This window comes from Geospiza fortis, unplaced genomic scaffold (genome assembly GCF_000277835.1).
Source record: "Geospiza fortis unplaced genomic scaffold, GeoFor_1.0 scaffold163, whole genome shotgun sequence".
NCBI classification, from domain to species: Eukaryota; Metazoa; Chordata; class Aves; order Passeriformes; family Thraupidae; genus Geospiza; species Geospiza fortis.
Window position 1 is genome coordinate 1834509 of NW_005054401.1, and position 23219 is coordinate 1857727.

General features: G+C 39.4%; 2 protein-coding genes across 4 annotated transcripts in view; both read right to left on the reverse strand.

The window, feature by feature from the left end:
* The window catches only part of C9 (complement C9), a 23228-nt gene extending 5002 nt beyond the window's left edge, over positions 1 to 18226 (reverse strand). The window contains exons 1-8 of the mRNA XM_005426074.2: positions 18123 to 18226; positions 12158 to 12275; positions 11297 to 11444; positions 9858 to 10005; positions 8062 to 8200; positions 6351 to 6569; positions 3047 to 3287; positions 1547 to 1675 (exon numbers count right to left, since the gene is read on the reverse strand). Coding sequence (XP_005426131.1) covers positions 1547 to 1675; positions 3047 to 3287; positions 6351 to 6569; positions 8062 to 8200; positions 9858 to 10005; positions 11297 to 11444; positions 12158 to 12275; positions 18123 to 18208 — 1228 coding nt within the window. The 5' untranslated portion in view covers positions 18209 to 18226. The remainder of the gene's footprint in view (positions 1 to 1546; positions 1676 to 3046; positions 3288 to 6350; positions 6570 to 8061; positions 8201 to 9857; positions 10006 to 11296; positions 11445 to 12157; positions 12276 to 18122) is intronic.
* Positions 18227 to 20168: 1942 nt separating this feature from the next.
* Positions 20169 to 23219, reverse strand: part of DAB2 (DAB adaptor protein 2) — a 22265-nt gene continuing 19214 nt past the window's right edge. For 2 of the 3 annotated variants that reach the window (XM_031061155.1, XM_031061153.1), the window contains 2 exons: positions 22347 to 22414; positions 20169 to 21597 (listed from right to left, as the gene is read on the reverse strand). In XM_031061155.1, the coding sequence (XP_030917015.1) occupies positions 22352 to 22414 (63 nt within the window). In that variant the 3' untranslated portion in view covers positions 20169 to 21597; positions 22347 to 22351. The remainder of the gene's footprint in view (positions 21598 to 22346; positions 22415 to 23219) is intronic. The other variant, XM_031061154.1, reaches the window with a different exon arrangement.

Below are 23219 nucleotides of genomic sequence, written 5' to 3' on the forward strand. Positions count from 1 at the left end.
GTCTAAGTCAAGCAATAGCAGGCCTGAGCACAGACTGGAAGAAGAAGCTGTGGAGAGCAGCTCTGCCTAGAGGAGCTTGGGGGTGCTGTGGGTGAGAGGCTGCACGTGGTCCAGCCATGGCACTCACAGCCCAGAGAGCCAAACGTGTCCTGGGCTGCATCCAGAGCCTGTGGGCAGCAGGGCAGGGAGGGGATTCTGCCCCTCTGCTCTGCTGAGACCCACCTGCGTTCAGCTCAGGGGTCTCTAACACGAGGAAGATGTGGACCCTGTGGAGAAAGTCCAGAGGAGGCCACAGAAATGGACAGAGTGCTGGAAGACCTTTCCTATGAGGGACAAGCTGAGAGAGATGGGGTTGTTCCACCTGGAAAAGAGAAGGCTCTGGGGAGACCTCATTGCAGTCTTCAGGTACTTGAAGGGGGCTTATAAAGAGAGAGAAGGGCAATATTTTCACTTGGTTAGATACTGACAGAACAAGGAAGAGTGATTTATAAACTAAAAGAGAGGAGATTTTGATTAGATAATAGAAGGAATTTCTTTACTCAGAGAGCAGTGAAGCAATGGAACAGATTACCCAGACAAACTGTGTCTTAACCCTATAAATGTTCAAGGCTAGGTTGGATGGGTCTCTGGACAGCCTCATCTAGTGTGTTGAACCCCTTTCCAAAATGATGTGCTGGAACTAGATGATCTCTAAGGTCCCTTCCAACCCAAACCATTTTATGCTTTTATGTCTCCAGAGTGAGACAAGTGGAGGAGATGGATACTGGGTTTCTAGGCCAAATACTGGGGAGACCTCACAGTTCTGGGTTTGACTGAGATCTTTTCTCATATGATTGCACTTCTATCTAAGGCAGCTGGAGGTAAGAGGATCTAAGGGCCAATTGCTGGATCAACTGAGCACCTAAGGCCAGTCCCTGGCGACATCCACAGTGTGTGTGTCTTGGTGTGCATCAGAGAGTCTGCACCAGCAATGGGAGTGGAGCAATGTGCCTGGTGTTATATATCTCTGTTGCTAACAGGAGAGCCTAATGATGCAGTTGCTGGTTCAACTGGATATTTAAGGTTAACTGCTGGAGTTATCTGTACTGATTATTTATAAATATTGTGGGGGGACTGAAGGCGTGTGTTGCCTTGGACATGGTGGCCTCCAGAGGACCCTCCCAACCCTCAACTTTGTTGTGACTCTGTGATACTGCCCACTGAAAGACTTCTTCCTGATTAAATGGAGAGGAGAAAAAGATGAAACCATTTGTGCCATTTGTGTTTGCCTGAGCACTGTCTGTATTTTGTCTGTTTTTATTTGTGGCCAGTGATCTGTGTATGTATGTAGGTATGCATCATGCTGGTGTTCATGTGTGTGCAGGCTGGGAACGCATTCTCAGGCTGTCTTGACTTGGGAGCATGGAAGAATGTGAATCTCACCTGTAGTGCTCTGCTGGATTTGTCTTTCCCCTGATAGCAATAACTATACTGATTATTCAGGGGAAGCAGCTGGTATTATCTTTTCTTAAGCAAAAGATATAATGTAAATCAAGAATATACTTACATTTGTCCTTCCTATGAATATTTTCACATTTACCACCAGCAACATTAAAATTGGCTTGTATGTTTTCATATGCAGCATTGGCATTTAAGTGATAGCCAAGGCACTTTCTTACATCTTCTACAGTGATTCCTGGAAGTAGAAATAGGTAATTAGATGGATTGAATAAGCATAAATAACAAGATATTATTATTCTTACAGAATACATTTCAGGCCTATTGGAAATGTTTGTGGCTTTCTTCTTGCCATTTATCTTTTTCTTTGTCTATCTAATGAATATGAGGATGACTGTAATTGAAATGCCTGAACAGATGCAGGTGAGATCTGTAGTGACTAGGAAAATACCAAAAATGGATTTCTGCTTTTCTTTATCTAGTTGAAAGCAGGTTCAAGAAAATGGTTCATGAAAATGGCTCCTTTAGGAAACATTTTTTTCCTTTTATTATATTGAACTTTTGTCTTTTGCAGTTGCTCAATATTTACTTATTTTATATACTAAATTACTGAATTCTCTCAGTCTCTCTCCTAAACTCAATTATGTTGCTCCGCTCCTTTTCCCCATAAAATTAATCAAGGCCACTGATCTCTTAAAAGTATGCTTTTTCCATTAATTCTAATCTACCTCTACTCACTACTGTTTCCAATATCTCCTTTCTCCTTTTTGAACCCAAACCCAATATCATCTGCCACTTCAGCACTGTGTTCAGAAAGAATTTTGCTTAAAACTGGGACTTAAAAGATCCAGAACTACAATCTCGAGGTGATGAACAGACTAATAGTGGGAAATGAAAGTGACATATTTGCCCCACGTCTCTTTTCATAGCCTGAATATTTGATAGTAATATTGATGTTGGTGGTGCAAGCATCAGGTACTGATTTTCTAATCTCCAAAATCAACATGAGAATTGTCTTTTCTCACTTTATTCCCATGTGATCACTTTAATCCAGCACAAACCCACATATATCTGAACTGCACATGAGGGAAGATTAAATTTCTACTTTCCTATTTTAATAAAGGCATGGAATATTCCAGTGAGAATGTTGAGAGCTATGAAATCAATTTAAACACACTCACATGCTCCATGTGGTTTCTAGATAGCACTTCAGTTTATTCCTTGCTTTTTGTCACCACCATACTCGTAGAGTGATTGCACCACAAAAAGTTACCAAACAGGATTTAGAGTTTAGGCAGGTTTTCTTGTCTTTGGATAAGATCTCTTGTGAATGCTGCAATCATTGCTAATGTGTTCATGAGGTTTGTTTAAGGTTTCTTTGGTCCTCTCAGTCACAGACTTAAAACGGAGATTTCAAATAGTTTTGTAAGTTATGAAGTTGACTCTTTTCTCTGTAATCTCATGTAATTCTGTAATGTCACTGGTGTGCCACAAGCAGCATGCACTGAACTGCACTTTCTCAGTATTTTTCCACATACACAGATCTACCATCACATGTCTCTTTGAAAGTCTGGGAACTTGGTCATAGCAAGGCCAACAGAAAGCATACCTAGTTGAGACATAACATAATTATCTAGCACGTAAACAAGTTCATATTTTCCTCCTACAGTTCCAGAGACTGCATAGTGAGTTCCATAATCTTCTAGGAATTTGAAATACTCCCCCTTGTCATATTCAGCAGGCAGAAATTTTAAATCATCAAGGAAACTATCTGTGAGACGAACATCACGACTCCGAATTTGGAACCTTCCCAGCTGAGTCTGTCCTTTTACATGCAGAAAGGTTTGGTTCTGAATGCAGGGAGAAAAAAAGAGAAGAGAGTGCCATTCGGGTATGCAGCACAGCACAAAAAAATCAATTCTGTTTTACTTGTAAAGAAGCTGCAGCACTTTTCAACATGACATTCAATCTAGCATTATGGAAACGGGACAAATTTGTTTTGTAACAGTTAGAAAGCTCTCTGATCTAAACTGAGGAACCAGCAAGAGGGTTATTTTAGTTCTTCCAATTTAGAACTCTTCCCTTATTTCAGCAAGGCCTTTGTGATCTATTTGACAACTGGTGTCTTGAAGCACAATACCTACTGAAAAGTGGCTTTCTGACTTTCGTAACATTGAAAAGTAGTTCTACATGGCTTGCTAAATAGCAGAAGCTGTCCACTCAGGTCAGACAGAGTTTCCTCTTTGTTTATAGTCAGAGCAGACCTAAGTTCTCTCTCTTTTTGGACCACTTCCCTGTTATTCTCAGATTGTCAGAAGGAAGGGCACAGCTCCAATTAAAAACAAAACCCTCCTCACTGTTAGAAAGAAAAGCACAGTTCCAATTAAAAACAAAAAACTCCAAACCAACATCATAAAAGGAAAATTAATGAGGAAAAAACCCTCCATATTATGTATTTGAGCCATACATACATTGTAAGTCTAGATATAACAACTGATATTTTTGTAAATTTCACTCCAGGTGATTTTATATCATATTATAAGTAAGGACCTATCTACTGCCCATAACTTGTGAAATAAAATCTTGTGAAATAGTTGTACTTAAGACTCTAAGGGAACACATACCTTCTAAACCCCATTATTATTTGCAGTATTTATGTGACTCCCTTAATAGTAGTGCCCAATAGGAGGTATGTAAAAGGGACCTTGCTCCTGACCATTATGTTATCCAGCACCATTAAAAGGATCTTAAACTGCTGACTCAGATGCTGCTTAAGACTGGCAGAAATCTTCAGGTACCTAAATCACTGTGAGGAAATTTTTGTAGGTGCAGTATTCCTGCCAACCAGCATACACAGTTTCTTGCCAGATGCCTCCAGACACCTCCAGGATTATGACTTTAACTTTCAGGTGGGCCCTGGAGGGTTCTCATGCAGGGACTTTCACTCCACTACCCTGTAGCCCTGTGACTTTGCAGTGATAGAACTCTTCTTGTGACAGGTTGTGACTCATTCTCTGAACTGATCTCTCAGCAAGAATTTGAGTCCAAAGCTCCTATCGCAAACTGCTAGACTATAAGCAGACATTAAAACCCCCTGAGCTATAGAGCTTGATCTTTTATGTCTTTGAAGAGTCATGGTTTGAGGTTTAAATGGTTTGTTTCTGTCCCAGGAGAACTCATACCAGTACAAAGGCAATGTTGGGTTCAGCTTATCTTTATTGCGCAGATCTTTATCTTCAGCATTATTTCAATTAATCAGTGATAAAACTTAGTTTAGCTTTTCCTTATATCTATTCAACCTCCAGAGCTCTGAATGGGTCTTAGGCAACAAGACTGACAAACTTGAAAATATTAATTAGTAGAAGCAAATCTAGTATTCCTTGCACATGGTGCACTTCAGCTCTGTGGAGTTGATATGCCTTGCATATGGTGGCATATTGTAGTCACAGACCTTGGCACAATGTGTGGAAAATTCTGACCTGATCAGTTAATTCCATTAGCACACAGCTGCTGGATTAGGCCATAATGTTTTGTTCTGCTCATTTTGGCTGAGGAAAAAGTTAATTTTCTTCACAGTGGCTAGCATGAGACTGTGTTTGGGTTTTTTGCCGAACACAGGTTTGATAGTGCAGAGATGTTTTTGTTACTGCTGGGCATTGCTTACACACAGCAAAGACTTTTTCTTCTTTTTGTACTGCTGGGCTGGCAAGGAAGTTGGGGCTTCTTGGGAGTTTGGGGGATACACAGCTGGGACAGGTGACAAATTGATCCAAAGAATTTTTCAATAGCTTATGACATTGGGCTCTGTATATAAAGCAGGTTAAAGAAGGAGGAAAGGGGGGGATGTTTGGAGTGATGGCATTTGTTTACCCAAGTTCAATTTACAAGTGATAGAGCCCTGCTTTTCTGGAGGTGCCTGAACACCTGCCTTCCCGTGGGAAGATGTGACAGAATTCCTTGTTTTGCTTTGTGTGAATGGATTTTGTTTTCCTGTTAAACTTTATCTCAACCCAGGAGTTCTCTTGTTTTTACTCTTCCCATTATCTCCTCAAGCCTAGTAGGGGAGTGAAGAAGCAGCTGCCTGGGGCTTATCTGCTGCCTGGGATTCAACAACAGCGTGTCTAACATCAGTTTGTGTGATCTACTGCATTTTAACCTCACTAAATGCTAAAGCTATATCTTTACTATCAAATAAAATGGAGCAGGGTCTTTCCACTGTTTCAAAGGGCAGGTAGAAGTATGGCTTATGCACAATCCCAAAATGGGCTTGCTTTTCTCCAGACTGTCTACAAGAACATTCCCTTCAAACATGCTGTGGGGAAGTGCAGGATGGGCATTGCTTATGAGAGCTAGCACGGACTTAATTTGTGCCAGCAAGTTAGTAAAACTGCATTATGCAATTTGGTAAAACTGGATTATCTTTGTACCAGTGCTAGTGCCTGTTCCCTATAGCCCTGGCTAGTTTATTAGTACACATGTACCCACATATCTGAGATTTGACCTTATGGTCATTATTCCTAAAATTTATTTTGCGTTTATGTAGTATAGGCCTACTCAGTGGCAATTTTTCATCATAGGTCTTGATCTAATTTGCCCACATTGCACTAGCTCAGAGCTGCTCTTTAATCAGGATGAGATCAGACATCTTGATCCTTTCTAACACCAAGCCCCTGATGAAGGTGAGAGTGCTTGCTAGTCGAAGATAAACAGTGGGAAAAAGAAGATACTTTGAGTTGCCATTTGGCTGTGTCTGAAATGTTAACCCTATTATCACCAGTATTTCATTAAAAAAAATTTTTAAAAAGCAGCAGCTGACTAGAATACTTAGATTATTATTGCCTAATTCTAACAGTGCATAAACTGTACCATTTGTAAAATAGTTACATTAAAACATTTAGAAGAATTAATCTCACCCTTTCTGTGTAGCTTTGCAGGATGGAACTAAGAGTATAATTCTTTCTGTAGTCATATTTGAAATTTCCTTCTGAATCATTTTTGTTGCTCCCATCAGTAGGTGTGTATTTCAGAGAGGCATCAACACTAAAATATCTCTGTTTTTCTATGTAAACCTCTTGTAACATTTTCACACGATCATGGTAATACACAGATGAGAAAGTTTTGTCTGCTTTTGTCTGAGAAAAGATAGAAAAAAGGTTGTATGAGAAAACAACAGGCAGTAGTTGAAAAATCTATGTAGCACTTCAAAGCTTTACTTGTTACAGAGCATATCAATGCATTTTTTTACAGCTCTTTTTCCTTTTAAACCAAAACAAATGGAAATAGCGCTCCCTCCACAAACTACCTCATTGGGATCAGTTCAGTGGTTCAAAAGTGAACAGAAAGCTGCAGTGACAATAATTTAGTGACTAATAAATCTCAGCATGTAACACTCAGCATGTAAAAGTAATTTATGTGTGTCAACAGACCTTTTACACTGTCTACAGCTTCCTTGTGAGGCAAGAGGAGAGGCAGACACTGATCTCTACTCCCTGGTGACAGGGACAGGACCCAAGGGAATGGCCTGAAGTTGTGTCACATGAAGTTTAGCTTGGATATTAAAAAAGTTTCTTCACCCAAAGGGTGGTTGGGCACTGGAACATCTCTCCAGGGAAGAGGTCACGGCACCAGCCTGGCAGAGCTCAAAGAAGCATTTGGAAAATGCTCTCAGGTGTGACCCTTGTGATGTCCTGTGCAAAGCCCAGGGTTAGACTCAATGATCCTTTTGGGTTCCTTCCAGATCAGGAGATTCCATGACTCTATGTGAGGAATAATAGTCTCTCTTTCCTAAAACAGAGTTAAAATTTGCTAAAAGCTCCTGACTTCTGAAATAAGTCAGAATTATTATTCAGCCTTCTTTTCTTACAGCAAATAATAACGAATCCAGTTATTTTATTATACTTTAGCAGAACATCACATTTTAGCAACTGAAAATTGTTATACATCATAACCAAACATAACCAGAGATCTCTGGGTCAGGTTTACTCATTTCAGGAAGGATCTGGTTTAAATTATATTTGTTTTATCAAGTTCCTACTTACAATAATTTGGAAGGCAAAATTGTGCTCTGATTTCTGAAAAGTGTCTAACATTTTTTTCAACAATCATCAACATTTTTGGTGTTCAAACCTCACTGAAAGTCGCAGTCTGAAACTTAAAAACCTAACATTTTTTTTTCCTTCAATAGGACAGAGAAAATCATCACTGGTCAGAAAAAAAACAAGTAGTACCAGAATATTGTATTATTATGTCTGCCTTTTTATCAGAGGCTCTTACATGTCCTTGAAAATGTAGCTTATTTTGTCTTCTACCTAGTAAAATTTGGGTCTCGTAATCCTTTCTGTAGATCTTCTGTTTATTTCTTCTGCTCGTATTTCAAACATTCCAGATAGATAGTTCCATTTATTTTGCAAAGGCGCAGCACAAAGATGTGGGAATTTGTCTGGCATAACTGAGCTTAACCGCCAATCTAAATGATAATATAACCTCTTTTCCTCTGGACTTTAGTACAAGCCTGAGCCTAAAAAGCTGCTGTCTGGCTCAAGAGATATGCTGAGCCTTCCAAGAGTATTCCAGGAGCTGGCATTCAATTAATCACATGATATCTTGCAAAGGATTTAAACTTACATCGTAAGTGAGAACAGCCACATTCCAGGGCTTGCGGTAGTACGTCCGTGTGTTGCCATCACGCACCCGCTCACAAAGACCATTGAAAAAGTCATTGTCAAATGGGCTGGCCATTGGTTGCATCCCAAAAACATTGATTCTACAAGAGAAGTACAAGAGAAATTATGTCAGCACATGATCTGTACATGATGTGTAGACTGGAAAAGCTGTATTCTGTCAGAGATGGAAACTACAGCTGTGGAACTGGATCTTGCTCCATCCAAGCAGCTTGTCTCATCTCTTGTGGCTTCTCATCTGTGTACTGGAGACAGTTACATATTTTGTAAAGTTCTTGAAGGATCATATATGAGAAATAAACAAATAAAAGACATTAAACCTCAAACATGGTGAAAACCTTAGGCATAAAAGGAGGTAAAAAACATTTTTCCTTACCTATATATTTGTAAGAAAGAGCATTTGTTCTTGACCAGTACATCTGTGAGAAAGCATTCCTTGTAGACTTAAAATGTACATCTCAACAGCCATATGTATTTTTAATAACTCATATTAATTTATTTGCTGGTAGGCACTTGTTTATCAAGTGTGTACAACATCCATCAAATGTTTAGAAGGAATATACAGCTACTCCTAGCATTGTCTCTTCTTGCAGGGTGTGACCTAGTGGAATGGCAGCATTTCCTGAAGTATAAGAGAGGAAATCTAAACCATTACAAAACCAGGGAGGCAGGCACATCAGCTGTATACCTCTGTGCATCTATATACTGATGTACAAGAAATACTTCCAAAAATAACTCCTGGGAGGATTCTGTATAATTTATTTGCCCTTTTGTGCATGTTTGATACATTTCAATCTTTTCAGTATTTCCAATATTTGCATCTGGCAAATGTATGTGCACCTTTCTGAGTGTAGAAAGTGGTAAACAAGCTATCAAAGTCACCAGATTAGTGTCATTAATGAATCTCTACAGAACACTTTTTCATGCAAGATTTTAGTAACAGATTGTAATAGAAGCTTCTAAAATTGCATTTATGCTTCGTTTACTTCCCCATGCTAAAAAAACAGCATTTTTGGTCTTGCACAGTAAGAAATTAAATGAGAAGGATGTATAATTTTCATTAAACACACTCTGGTGCTGCAGTGTACTTTTATGTTCTGTTCAGTTTGGATTGCTGCCTTCTAACTCTATTTGTAGGTAAACAGTATGTCACATTTTCTTTTTGTTAGAGATTAAAGAAATCCAGCCGGATCTGAGAACAGAAAGATTAATTTTCAACTTAGATTAATGATGAATGCTCCTGTAAACAACAAAGATCAGGAAGTGGAGTGGACAATGAAATACTGGAAGAAAACTGTGCATAAAGTGTTGTTGCAGTAAGGCATCCCATTATATAAATAGTCAATAGGTATTTTCTCCCTTTTAGACGTGCATTTTAGCAAAGTAATTGACAATTATTGGTTGGCTGTGAAATATCATTGGAAACAAATCTATATACCTATAAAATTTACATTTAAATAAAATGTAAGTTTATTCATGTGACATGTATGTATGATTCTGTTTACTAACATTATGATCCATTTACACTGTCTGCAGTGCATATAACACTGCATGTTTTATCCTCACAAGTATACAAAATAAAATAGTAGTTAAGTGTTCTTGCAAAGGCTACTTAGCACTTCTGAATACAAATGCTACCATGATTCATATTCCACTTTTGGGAATGTCACTGTGACCCAGTTTTTTCAGCTGGCTTTGGAGACAATCCCAAACTCTTCACTAGGCCCTTTTACTACATACCCATGTCCTGCAGTCCTGCCAACTTCAGACACATCAATGTCGTGGTTTCGGCATGGTGACCGTGGGTCAGATTCACAGTCATCTTCATCTGAAAAGTCTCCACAGTCATTATCCACATTGCACACAAGTCTTCGCTTTATACATCGACCTGATCAAGGAATAAAGCATTGCCTGACTGCATTTTTATCAAGATGGACTTTAAATGGCACCCTCAGCTACTCCTTATTAAGATCTTCCTCTATGTATGGTTCTACTGTTGTCTTGAGGGATTAAAATCCTAAGCTCTCCCACTTTCAAATGGAAAAACCTGCATACTACTGTTATATGTAAGTTAGTAAGATGACTGAGAAAAGTAAGTTGCAGGAGAACTGCTATCATCTAAGAAAATTGTTGCAATCTAGACTGTTCTATAATAAAGTTCAAATTCTTGGATGGTTAGGATTTCTTGTGTTAAGACAATACAGGGAAATATCAATTCAACATCAACAAAAAATTCTTTCTAAATCATTTAAATTGTTGCCATTTGGGCTATGTTATTTGAATAATATGGACATGTAGTGTCCAAAACTATTGTGATTTGTGCTCTAAAGCAACAGGGAAGTAGTAACTTTCCTGAGTTTACATATGATGTAGTTTTACAAAGATTTTTTTTTCCTACAGGATTTAAAGACTTTAGTAAATTAGCTGTAGCATAATAAATTAACATTTTGATATCATCAATCTCACCTGTAAATGCCACACAATCTCTGTGAACTAGTAGTTAAAGGTTTACTTTCTAATTTTAAATTGCTTTAATTGCAATTTTTCAGTGTTTGAGTTAAAAGCAATACAAAAATTGGCTTGGAACTTTAAATTCATTTACCATCATTCTGTTTTTGTTTTGACTAGTTTTTACTACTATTAACTTTTCCTACTTTATTTTGATTTCTGATGATTCTTGAGTACTACATTTGTATGCCTTGTATCACTTTACAAATTTATATCTTATTTTGGATCTAGATGCATACTCCAAATAGATCTAGATACATGCTCCAAGTAGCTGGTATCATGCCAGCTAGATTGGTAAACTTCCTTATCCATTCTGTCAATATTCCTTCAGTCATAGTTTTTTTTTCCTGGTGATTTTTTGTAAAACCTAGTGATCCAGTAGCGAGTGGGGCAGTTAGGCTAGAAGAAAGGATGTGGTCAGTATGGTGCTTCTAACCATGGAGTAGAAGCTACAGAAGAATTTAAATTAGGTGCAAATTAAAATGGAAGATGAGAGGAATGTACCCCTTATTAAGTGGTTTTGCTGCTGTGTTTTGGCATTGTGGTTTTGAGCCCACCTGTCCATGGACTGTTTTTAAGTGCTAGCATGAGGTTGATGTAACCTATTCACAAAACTAAAATGTGGTTTCTGACTTACTGCTTTACTTGCTATGGCATGAAACAAACCCTACCTGAACTGCACTGAAAGTCAGCACCACAGTCTTGTTCTGGGTCTTCAGGACAGGCTTTGCTGGTTTTACAGGTTTGTGTGTCTCCTAGGGCTTCCAGGCATGCTTTTCCACCAAACTGCCCAAATCTTTCAATACGTCTGGAGCGAAACTTGAAAGAGAAATAACACTATTAATGTTGCTCAGGGAGAACATATGGGTTTCCGGCTGAACTAAGAGCTTTTCAAAACTAAACATCTTCGGTGAAATTTTTGTTGAAAATCCACAGCAAAATTAAGGAATAAAATAACATTGAAATAATAATTATGATTAATAATACTTAGATAGTATGTAAAGATGCTAATTTTCACTATTTAGTTTACTTCATTATTTTGTTTATCTCTCTCTAGTATGGAAATGAATAATTTATATTTTCATATATGTTTTCATATATGTTTTCAATTTTTTTATTTTTTAAAGCCCTAAAATAACTCCTCTGAGGAAATAAAAATTTGCTGTGCAAAAGAAATTGTGGTGTTTTTTTTTTTTTTTTTGTTTTTTTTTGTTTGTTTGTTTGTTTTAATTTAAAAAGGAAAGAATGTATTGAAAAATAAAGTTTTTGGCATAGATGCTTTCTATGAAAGTTTTTCCATAGATACTTTCTATGAAAAAACCTTTTTGAATGAGAACACTTGAGCAGTATTTCACAACTGGTTGTAGTATTCTCTTACTCTATGGCTTCAAAAGCTGACATAATTATGGATTTCATCAAATCATGAACATACAGTATTAAGAGCTGAAATCTGACACTTTCTGATAACCAACAGGCAGACAGATATCCCTTTGGTTGTGACTTTGGAACAAAGACTTCCAAGTTCAGCTTACCCTTTGATTGGTGCATGGGTCACAGGGCCCCCAGGCGCTCCAGCTGCTCAGTTTGCAATCTATTGGGGATGGAGCATTCAGTTCCCTTGTTCTCCTGTGGAAATCTTTTTCTGAAGAGCTGCCAAACAAAACATTCCAGTACAGTCCTGGGCAGTATACTAAAATCACATGTAATCACATTGTATTTAAACCGTAGACCAATATTTTGGAAGCACCTTCAAGCTGATTTCTGTTTCACTTTCATAGCACTACTTAGATGTATCAACAGCTGCCTAATCTTAAATTCTTTGGTGGTTTAAAATTACATTAAAAACAATTTTGAAGACTTAATAAGTCAGGTCTTTCTCCCTTTTTTAGGTCTTTGTGCATACAAATGCTCTTCTGGTAGGTCATGAGAGTGGTTGTGCTCCCCAATATGTGAAGCTAAAGACTAACACACAGCAGCACATCTCAAATGGATGTAGCACTTCAATACATATTAGTGATTTTAGCTAATTGACTTTGATGGTGTTGCTCTTAACCCTGCATGAAAGCATAAGTGCCTTCCAGAATTGAAAGAAATCTCATAAACAAAGGTATTACTTGGTAACGGGATAGCTCACATTGCTAGAAAAAACAGACATGTTTAGTTTCCTTACTATTGTTCAGCTTGCCAAGTTGAATACTTTTACAGTTAGGCCTATTTTTTTGAGAGTGACTTGTCATTTTGGTGCTCAGTTTTAAATATAATCAAACTTCCAGTTCTCAGTACATGTAAGGCCATTACTTAATAGAAATCAAGTTTCTTTAAAGCACCCACTGGTAGATATTAAAAACTGATGCATTATAGCATAAACTTGATTTATATCAAGTTTAAAAGCCAAGGCTATTCATTTACTGGTGATCTTATCTTCAATTGTAAATAGCAGAGGAATAAAGGAGCATTGAAGTATGAATTGCCTTTTTTACTCTCAGTAACTTATTCCAATTTGGCTTTACATGATGATTATTCATTCTCTGTGAAGCAACTCTCTCTGCATCTCTCCAAGTTAAGGTCCTTGCCTCTGCTCTACGATGGGACCTTCCTTGCTGAGCCCAGCTGGTTGGCAGATCTGCAGCTCCTGCAATGTGAGGTGCCAATGGGTTTTCACTGCAGTTAGGGCTTTGCCCTCTGCTCTTTGACCTCCTTACATCACACAAATATCGCAGGAGTCCAAGCAAATGTAACCTGATTCCATAAGATTAAGAAATCTGCAGTTTGGACAACACAGACATAGCAATTGGTCCAACTTTCTGGTGCCATTTATTCTATGTTAAGTTTACATATTTACTAAGTTGTTATTGAGAAAATGAATCTACCTCTTTTCAGCTGTCAAGCCTTAACCAGCTCAGGGATCACAGACTTGCCCAAAATTTTGCCATGACAGCTATTAAACATACAAATAGGCTATCCAGGGAAATGGTAGAATGTCCTTCCTTGGAAATATGCAACACTATTGTCAGGACTCCTGGATAAGCTAATCTAAAGACCTGTTTTGAACAGGAGATCACCAGAAGTTCCTTTCAACATAGATTTTTCAATGTATTCAGCCATTCTGTGAAATTCTGGAAAGCTGTGTTGTATTTGTAATTTGATGTAGCTCCCTAGCCTCTTCAAAACCAACTCTTCCATCCATAAATAGGTCATCTTACAGCTACCCCATACTAAGCAAGTAATTCTTATAAAGTTCCTGTACAATTTTCTATGTATTTCCCACCACTCAACATGACAGTAACATCAACAGTGTGAAAAAATGAGGATCTACAGCCCTAGTAAATGGATGAGAATCAGCTTGTTCCTTACTGTATCTTCAGGATGCCTTTCCATCTTCTTACTGATGGAGGACTGAAAACCTCTGAGTAACAATATCTATTCTGGCATCTTGGGTTGAAGACTGACAGGTTGTCCTTAAAGACAGTAGGAGTGAGAAACCTTAGATACTAGACCTATAGGATACATTGACACATCTGATGGGGTGTCTGGAAGCAGATAGTTATCTTATTCCTAGCAATTACCAACTATTCTGATGTTAGACAACTTTACATTGAAATATATTTCTGAACTGTTACATTATTGCTGTAAAAATAGAGCCAAAAACCCTTACAGGCAATAAGGATTAATCATGGAAAGCAGCCATGTGCCTAAAAAAGCAATCAAACTCAAGAAGCTTCACATCCTAAAGATTTTCCCAGAGGTTGTTGTTAGACATTATTTAGAGTCTAAAGTAAAAATCACAGGCAGAAAAGACTGAGTTGAAGTCTCCAATGCAAATGGAAGCCTTGCCATCAACTGTCTGCAAACTAGAACTGATGGTAGTCTCTCACTGACTTTCAGGTAGCAGTATTTTTTCACATAATTAAAGATCCTTTTCCAACATAAGTGATTCTATCATTTTATAATCCAAATTGGCCATTAATAATAATCACAATTTAGCAACTTTACCAAAAATATTAATTGAATGTTGTGCACATACCTATGGGCCTTCTCCAGCAGAGTATATGAGGTTCACATGATTTGCTGCAGATTTAGCTTTAGGGTTTTAAATTTACTTGAGGTTAGATAAACAAAAATAAAAAATATCAGAAAAATCTCATTGCAAATTATTCATAAACTCTGAAACACCACTAATGCATCCACTATTATCTGGGAAATCAAAGGTACATATATTCAACAACATTGTTTAAAAGAATCAGGATACTGCCAAAATTTGCAAACTTGTCACCTCCACATTAAATTTAAAGAAAAAGTGCTACTGGAAAACCACATTGAAACAGATGCTAAGTCACACAATTTAAATAGGAGACGAAGTAAAAACATCTCAGCTACTGAAGAACATCACTGAAGGCGACAGTTAAGAGCACAAACTTCAGGGGTGGGCATGGAAATCAAAATACCTATTCTGCTATTCTTTATTGAGAGGTTTGAGGGACAGAAGAGTACTCTTTGGAAAGCAAAAGCTATTTCACAATCAGTACACTGAACAGTTTGCACCTTGTCTTGGATTGCACAGTGCACTCTAAACACCCGCAGGCCACACTGCTCTTGTGATTTGTTGTTGAGTCATACTTCAGAAGAGACTTCACTGCTGACTTCATCAGTTACAAAAGGGATGACTCAAAAAAGAGTCCTGATTTGATAATTATCACTCACTAAGAAATAAGGCACATCTCTCTTGACTTTGAAGACATGATAGCATCCCATGAGAGCTTCACTTTGCCAACAGTATTTGCTAGCGCCATCTTCAAGCTGCACAGCCTTGGGTATGCTGGGGAGCCAAGATGCTGGCCAATGTTGCCTGCTATGGATTCTCTCTAATAATCAAATCTTCTATCTGGACCATTTCTAACTCAGCATGCTAAACCTGTTCTTTAATTGGATCTGAATGTTAAAATAAAAATAATCATCAAAACATAAGGAGCAAGTTCTGGCCTTCTATGGTGGAATGCCTCCCTCAGTGAACAAGAGAAGGGCTGCAGATGTCATTTATGTGGTCTTCTGTACAGCCCTTAACATGGTCCCTCACAACATCCTTCTCTCCGAATTGGAGAGAGATGGATCCAACTCCATACTGATAGATGGATAAGAAAGTGGTTTAGTGGTATCATCCAGAAGTTAGTGGTCAATAACTTGGAGTCCCAGGGACATCAGTGGCAAGTGGTGTCCCTTGGGATCCATATGGTGATGAGTGTTGCTTGATATCTTCAATAATGACAAAGACAAAGGAATTGAGCGCATCCTCAGCAAATGAACAGGTGACACCAAGCTGAGTGGTGCTGGTGACATTTCTGAAGGATGAGATAGCATCCAGAGGCACCTGGACAAGCTCAAGAAGTGCCCCTTGGGAATCTGATTTGGTTTAACAAGGCCAGGTGCTGGTGCTGCACCTGGGTAGGAACAGCCCCTGGTACCAGCACAGGCTGGGCATGACCAGCCCCAGAGCAGCCCTGCCCAGAAGGGCTTGGGGGGGCTGTGGGGGAGAGGCTGCGCATGGCCCACCCCTGGCACTCACAGCCCAGAGAGCCAAACGTGTCCTGGGCTGCATCCAGAGCCCCGTGGGCAGCAGGGCAGGGAGGGGATTCTGCCCCTCTGCTCTGCTCTGCTGAGACCCACCTGGAGCACTGCATCCAGCCCTGGGCTCCCAGCACAGGAGGGACAGGGACCTGTCAGAGAGTCCAGGGGAAGCCACTGAGATGATCAGAGGCATGGAGCACCTCTTCTGTGAGTAAAGGGTGAGAGAATTGAGATTGTTCAACCTGGAAAAGAGGCAGCATATGAGTGACCTCACTGCAGCCATCCCATATCTAAAGGGAGCCTACAAGAAAGATGCAGAGGGCCTTTCTACAAGAGCATGGAGTGACTGGATTAGGGGAAACAGATTAAAAGAGAGTAGGTTTAGATATTAGGAGGAAGATTTCTCCTGTGAGGGTAGTGAGGCATTGGCACAGCTTGCCCAGAGGAGTTGTGGATACCCCATCTGTGGAAGAATTTAAAGCCAGACTGGATGGAGCTCTGAGCAACCCTGTCTCATGAAAGGTGTCCCTGTGCTCAGCTGGGACTCACAGCACAGACAGCCAAACTTGTCCTGGGCTACATCCAGAGCAGTGGCAACCTCCAAAATCATCTTGTCCCCACCTTCCTGCTGTGTGCAGGGACACCTCCCATTAGACCAGATTGCCGAAAGTCTCACCCAACCTGGATTTGAATACTGCCATAGCTTCCCTGGGCAACCTGTTCCAGTGTCTCACCATGCCTACAGTAAAGAACTCCTTCCTAATATCTAACTATAATTGCCCCTCATTTAGAGTGCACCCATTACCCCTCATCCCATCACTGTAGTTCCCATCACTCCAGGTACCATGTATGCACCTTCAGATACTGGAAGGTCTGAGGAATATAAGGTCTCCACACAACCTTCTCTTCTCCAGGCTGAACCACCCCAGCTTTCTCAGTTGTTGCTGTAGGGGAGGTGCTTCAGCCTTCTGATTAACATTGTGGCTTCCTCTGGGCTTGCTTCAACATATATATTGATTATAAGGCTCACATTTTTTCATCACTTAGTTTTGACCATTCTGGCAAAGGACAAATTTCTGGTAGAGTAGCTCTTCAGTTTTTTTCACATTACTATTTGGTAGGGACCAGGCCTTCCTTCTCTGTGGCAGCAGCTCTCTGGCCACAGAGGGCAACAGACTACTTGCCCAAGCGTTTTCCTGGGGCAGGCTGTGAGAAGATCAGAGGAAAGAATGAGTAACAATTCTTATCTCCGCTTGCTGCACCTGTTGTTGTGCATATGTGGAATGTGTTATGGAGATTTGTTTATCAAAGGGTGATTTCTTAACTGGACACTGGATGGTGTTTTGAGGGATTGACTAATTAGGTTAAAGCTGTGTTGGACTGTCTGTAAGGGATACAAGCTTCTCAACACGTATAATATAATATAGTAGAATAAAGCAATTGATCAGCCTTCTGCAATCATGGAGTCAATGCTAACTAGTACCCACTGTGGGCCTGGGGCAACAGTTCTCCTCCTAGTGATACTTGCAGTGAAAACACAAAAACTGTATCTCCAAAGATTAGAAATAGGCAGTCTAGGAGACTTTAAATATTAAGAGAAGCACTGTCAGCACAAAATTGTTCAGCTTCAGTAAGAAATAGATTGAGATTAGGTATTTTCACACAGCATGCAACAGAAAAAAGGTACCTGAGCTTTACCTGCCTGCAAAAGTATGCCTTCAACTGCTTCACAGGCACCTTTATTGTGTCACATATATCCAAAATAAAGAGATAAATCATTGCTATCTGACTCCTCAAAATACAGCAAGAAGTAGAGTTTTTTTCATAGGATATCTGAGCAAGGTACCATATTAGAAATATCCACACTGGATGTTTATGCTCTGTGTCAGAGAAACAAAACAGTGGAGACAGCTGCAGAAGAAAAGGAACACTTACCTTCTGCTTTCCTGCCAAATTGAGGCAACTGTCTCTGCACTGCATAGTATGGCTATAAGCTGCAGAATAACATGCATGGCTCTCATTTTGTAGGTGAGCAGACTGGAATTATTGTGACTGAATTTGTAATTTATTTGTTCCCTTAGTTATTTATTACCAAGAGAACAAACAAAAAGCAGTGTGTACTGAAGAATGCCAGTAACTGCCCAAAACTTCCTTACTGTAAGTGCTCCAAAGTCCACTTTTCAGAAAATTCCACATTTTCCCTGAATGGGGAAATACTGTGAAGCACTTGCAAGGTTAAAAATAAACTAATTTTGTTTAACAGTACCTTTTGAATATAGGAAAGACATTATGTATTGAATTAAGAGAACCATTAACTGCCTAGTGAAAAAGTTGTTGTAACTGTGATTCATGTAAAGAACAAATAGTTCCTAAAGCAGAGCTGTTTACAAAAGCAAGTTCAGTGCATAACAGTTTTGGAATCCTCATTTGGAGTACTGCAGGACTGAAGTCCCAAGATTCTTCTTTTATTCCTCTCCCAGCCAATATAAAAGAACAACTCTTTATTTTTGTGGATTTGAATGAGACTAAAACTCTTTTAGCTTTCACTCTGTCACAAAAATCCAAACCACAAGCCAGCTCTTTAGAAGAGCATTCCTTTTCAGTGGTTTGCTGTAATCCAGATTTAAGGCATCATGTGTTGGACACAGTCACAAGTCACTCATAAATAACCTTCTGTTTAGCTGTTAAGAATTACATATTTGGATACAATCTTAAATAATAATCAGAGGTAAAGATTTTCCAAATTACCATGGGTAATTGAAAAATACAATAGAAGCAGTTTTATTTTTCTCTATTCCCTGTTTTTTGTGGCAGGGTGAGGGAAGTGTATAAAGTAAGGCAGGCAAATTTCCCCCCAATCAAGCCTTGATTTGGATTATTTCCCTTAAGGAAATCTTCATCTGCTGCAGCCTCAGTCCAGCTTGATGAGTCCAGGTACAATAAACTCATTTGTTAGGCAAGAATGCAAAACAGACACATGTAATTTGTGTTGTTTCATCAAAACTGCTATCACAGTTCATGGTTCTTTAAGACAGAGACTCAAGAGTAAGCAGCTATTTAAAGTTAGCTAGCAGACCAGCAAGCATCTTTGGCCAGATTGTAGGAGGTCCTGGTGAGCTGGATGCACAGCATCCTGCTGGCCATTTCAAAATCTGAACAGCAGTGATTTAAATCCTTAACTCAAATGCTGGTAAACATATTCCTTCATATTGGCATTAAGGCAGTCAACTGTCCTTTTATTTTTAATACTAAATTATATATTGCCATGCAGTCAAGAAGATAAAAAAAGCAAAAAACAACAAACAAAACCACAAACTAAAAAAGGCAACCAACCAACCAAAACTCCCCAAAACCAAACCAAAAAAACCACCCAAAAAGCCCCATTGTGATTCTGTAAACCCTCTTAAGACCTATATTTCAAGCTGGATAACAAATCCCTTGCAAGGAGTTGTTTTTAACCCCTTAACCATCAAACAATATTAGAAATAAGAAGAAAAGTCTAAAACAGCAGCTTGCTAATGGATTTATTATTTTTTTAATCTATCTCTGTTAAAGGAGTATGTAATTTCTTTTGAACACAAGATGTTCTAACTGAGATTTCCCATCATCAGTTTAGATCTCCTGCAAAGCTGGAATATACAAGCTGAATTATTGAAACTTCTGAGTGCAATGCAATTTAAGTACTTAGCTCCCACAGTCCTGCAGAAAGAAGCAAGAAAGCACCTTTAGCAGCAACAAGCTCAGGCTGAGCAGCCGAAGTTCTAGTGACAGTTTTTACTAAATCAGTTTGAGATTTTTATATTTTAATATAGCACAGCATTTGTTGAACAGGTCCTATGCAAGGAGTTACAGAAAGGCACTTTGCCATCAGACAGCTCCAGAACCTGCAAGGAATGATTCTCAGCAGGCTTTGAACTTCTAATGTCAACTAGACCACAAGACAGTTACAGAGGACAGAATTAACAGCCACACCGATGTTCATTTGGTATGAAGAGTTGCTTCTTTTTAATGCCATTAAGTAACAGGTACTACAGTTTTATATAACAGTGTAACATCAATACATTTCTACATTTCCAGTTTGAGACAATACTTAAATTCGTGATTTTTTTTTTAATTTTTAAAAACATTTTTGCATTACAGAAAGTGCAAGAGAAGTTTGTATACAAGACTAATTGCATGACTGGATGAATTGGGTACTAAGGCGGTATTCAAGTTGACTTTCTTAGCTCTCCAGTTTAGCAATGGCTTAGGCATTTGATTTAACAATAACATTTCAAGTTTGTACTTAACATTAACAGAAAAACTTCTGACACATCAGTCATCACCACTGGCCAAGAATGTAGCTGTCACAGGCAGTTGTAACTGGTTCCAAAACCCATTAGTAAAGAGGCTCTTGATTAAAGGCAAGCTTTTCAAGAGATGATTTTTTTACCTCACATTAATGGCACAGAGGTGGTGCATCTGTTCACCAGGAGCCTAGGCATGCAGTGAAGCCTTTTTGGTGTTTTTGTTTTCTAGCATGCTGGAAACATACCCCAGTACACCAAGTGACAAATCAAACTGAGCACATCAGGGATTCACAGAGACGTAAGCAAGAACCCTATCTGCTTGTTTCATTTGTTTGCCAAGCCACCTTAACAGGAAAGTAATCCTAGTAGTTTTCCCTCCCTGAAAACTGCCATATTAGCACCAAGACAACAGTTAGTGTCCCCAGCTACCTAAATGTTCTGCAAGAAGTGTTTCAGCTTACAGTGTAGGCCTCTAGTACTCAGGGCTTCAGCAGTGCTGTTACAGACTCCGCAGTCCCTTAATGACACATTTATGGTGGAATGATGCTTTTACTTTTAGTTAAATAGACCAATATTAGATTATTTTCCTCTACACAGTTACATTTTTGTGGCTAAGAGACCAAGTAATCTGTAGAACTCCGTAGCATCCCCTTTACTTTACAACTGGCTGCTGTCATCATGGGCAGCTGACCTAGTTGTTTGAGTTGTGGAGTTTCAGCTACTAATTCTACACCCTTATGCAAAGGCAACATCTCTCCCCTAGGAGCATTAAGCTTCTCTATTTTGGGACAGTAAGTGCTATGTAAAGGGAAGTGGTACAAGACCCATTACTCAGTGCTGCCAACCTCTCTGTAAAGGAGTACAAAGAACCAAAGTAAAGGTAACATCCACCAATTTGAATTTGGGTTTTCAGCGTGAGTCAATATCCCCATTTGCTTTGCCCTGAATTATTGTCTTCACAGCATGTTCTTTGAGGGTCCATGCTTCAATCCACCTGGATATAGTTTAGACTGCAGACATCATGAAACATCAGCAAGAATAGCAGACAGCAAAGTGAAACACATAGAAAAATCACGTTGAGGAGAGGTCCAGTTATTCCATTTGTCCTTTTCTGGTTACACCTAGTATGATGGAAAGGAATTAGTGTTAGGATGGTTATGAGTTGTGCTTTATTGCTTAAACAGAGCTACTGAGAACAAAACTAAAGCAATAAATATCAACACTTGTTCTTCTGTCAGAAGCTAGGCAGTATTTCAGGGGAAGACTGAAAGGTATGGCAGAAGATTTGCTGGATCAGTAGATCATGCTCTTCAGTCAATGGTATGAAATTTCAAATTACATTAGTTTCTAGCAACAAAAGTGCTTGTAACAGCTTTTGATTAAAAATCAGAGTAAGAGTCTAGTAGCCTTACTCTAGTTTTATTCCAATTTACCCAGAGTCCAAAACTGCCATTGTTGAGGTGATTAAACTTCAGAAAGCTGTACGCTGTATAAAGGGCACTCTATGCTAACATTCCCCACAGATATCTGAAAGTATTGTAGTCAGCTCCTCTGAGTTCTGCAGCATGTATATAGTCATTAATTTTCCTCAAAGAAAGGAAATCTAGATCTACTGTGGGCTTGGGATTTAAAGACTTTATTCTTCCACAGATTTATTTCTAACAAAGTGAAGCTGGCTAGGCTTAGACAGAGCACAGCTATGTACAAGTCTGATAGAGGTACTCTAGCAGAAGTTCCTCCAAGCACTGTTTGCCGTATTTCAGGGAGCATTAGTGTGAAGCTACTGCAGTTTTTGGATATCTCTTTGCCAAACATTTCCTCAATAAATTTCAGAGGATGAAGTAGGTTGGCTTGTTAGTGGAAGACTTACCTGATTTATGCAAATGGGTTGCCAAATTGATCATCAAAAGGACCGGAAGGTGGATTCTGAGATTCCTTCTAAGGAAAGAGAGATAAGCTGTTAGTGGATTTCCAGTTTTCACCAGATTTACACTGCATGGCTCTATGAGCTATTTTGTGTTCAAACACCTGAAAATAATACTTCAGAGCTCCTGCTAAACACACATTTACTGTACTGCATCAACAAAAGAAGGGGGCTCTAAGCCATGTTAGCTTTTATGCTAGTCCAAGGCAAGGACTTTTCTTCAAAAAACTGTTTGCTACTGAGCACTCCTTTGGAGCCAGTGGAGTCATGATGAGATATTTTTAGTCAAATGCTAGAAGTCTTAAGTTAGCACTCTGGTATTGGTCCAGAATTTTCATTGAGGGCTTTAAGTACTTGTTGTGGGTTTACAGGAAGCAGGTCTTCTGGGAATGGAGTGGCCAGAGGCCAATAGGTGTTCAGATTCTAAATTGACACCAGGCTTGGCCACTGAGGGTGGGTGCGCCTCTGAGAACACAGGGGTTAGAAGCAGAGCACTCCCTTGGGCTCTCTCTTTGATTTCCGGCCAGCAAAGAGGCAAGGCCTCCCCTGCCCGGCTTCGAGCTGGGCAGGGGAGGGAAAACCTGCGGCCCGGCAGAGGTAGGCCTGACCCCTCAAGATGGAAGGGTGGTGGGGGCACCAGGAGGCGTTGGGCAGCCCCCCCCAGGAGAGACAGAGGGAGAGAGGCCCTGAGAGGATTTGGGCAGCTTCCCCCGCCCCCAGCTAGAAGATGAGAGAGAGAAAGCTGGTACGGGCCTGTGGCCTTGAGGTGATATCGGCCTGTGAAGAAGGAGGGGGAAGGGGGGAGTGCAGCAGGGAAGG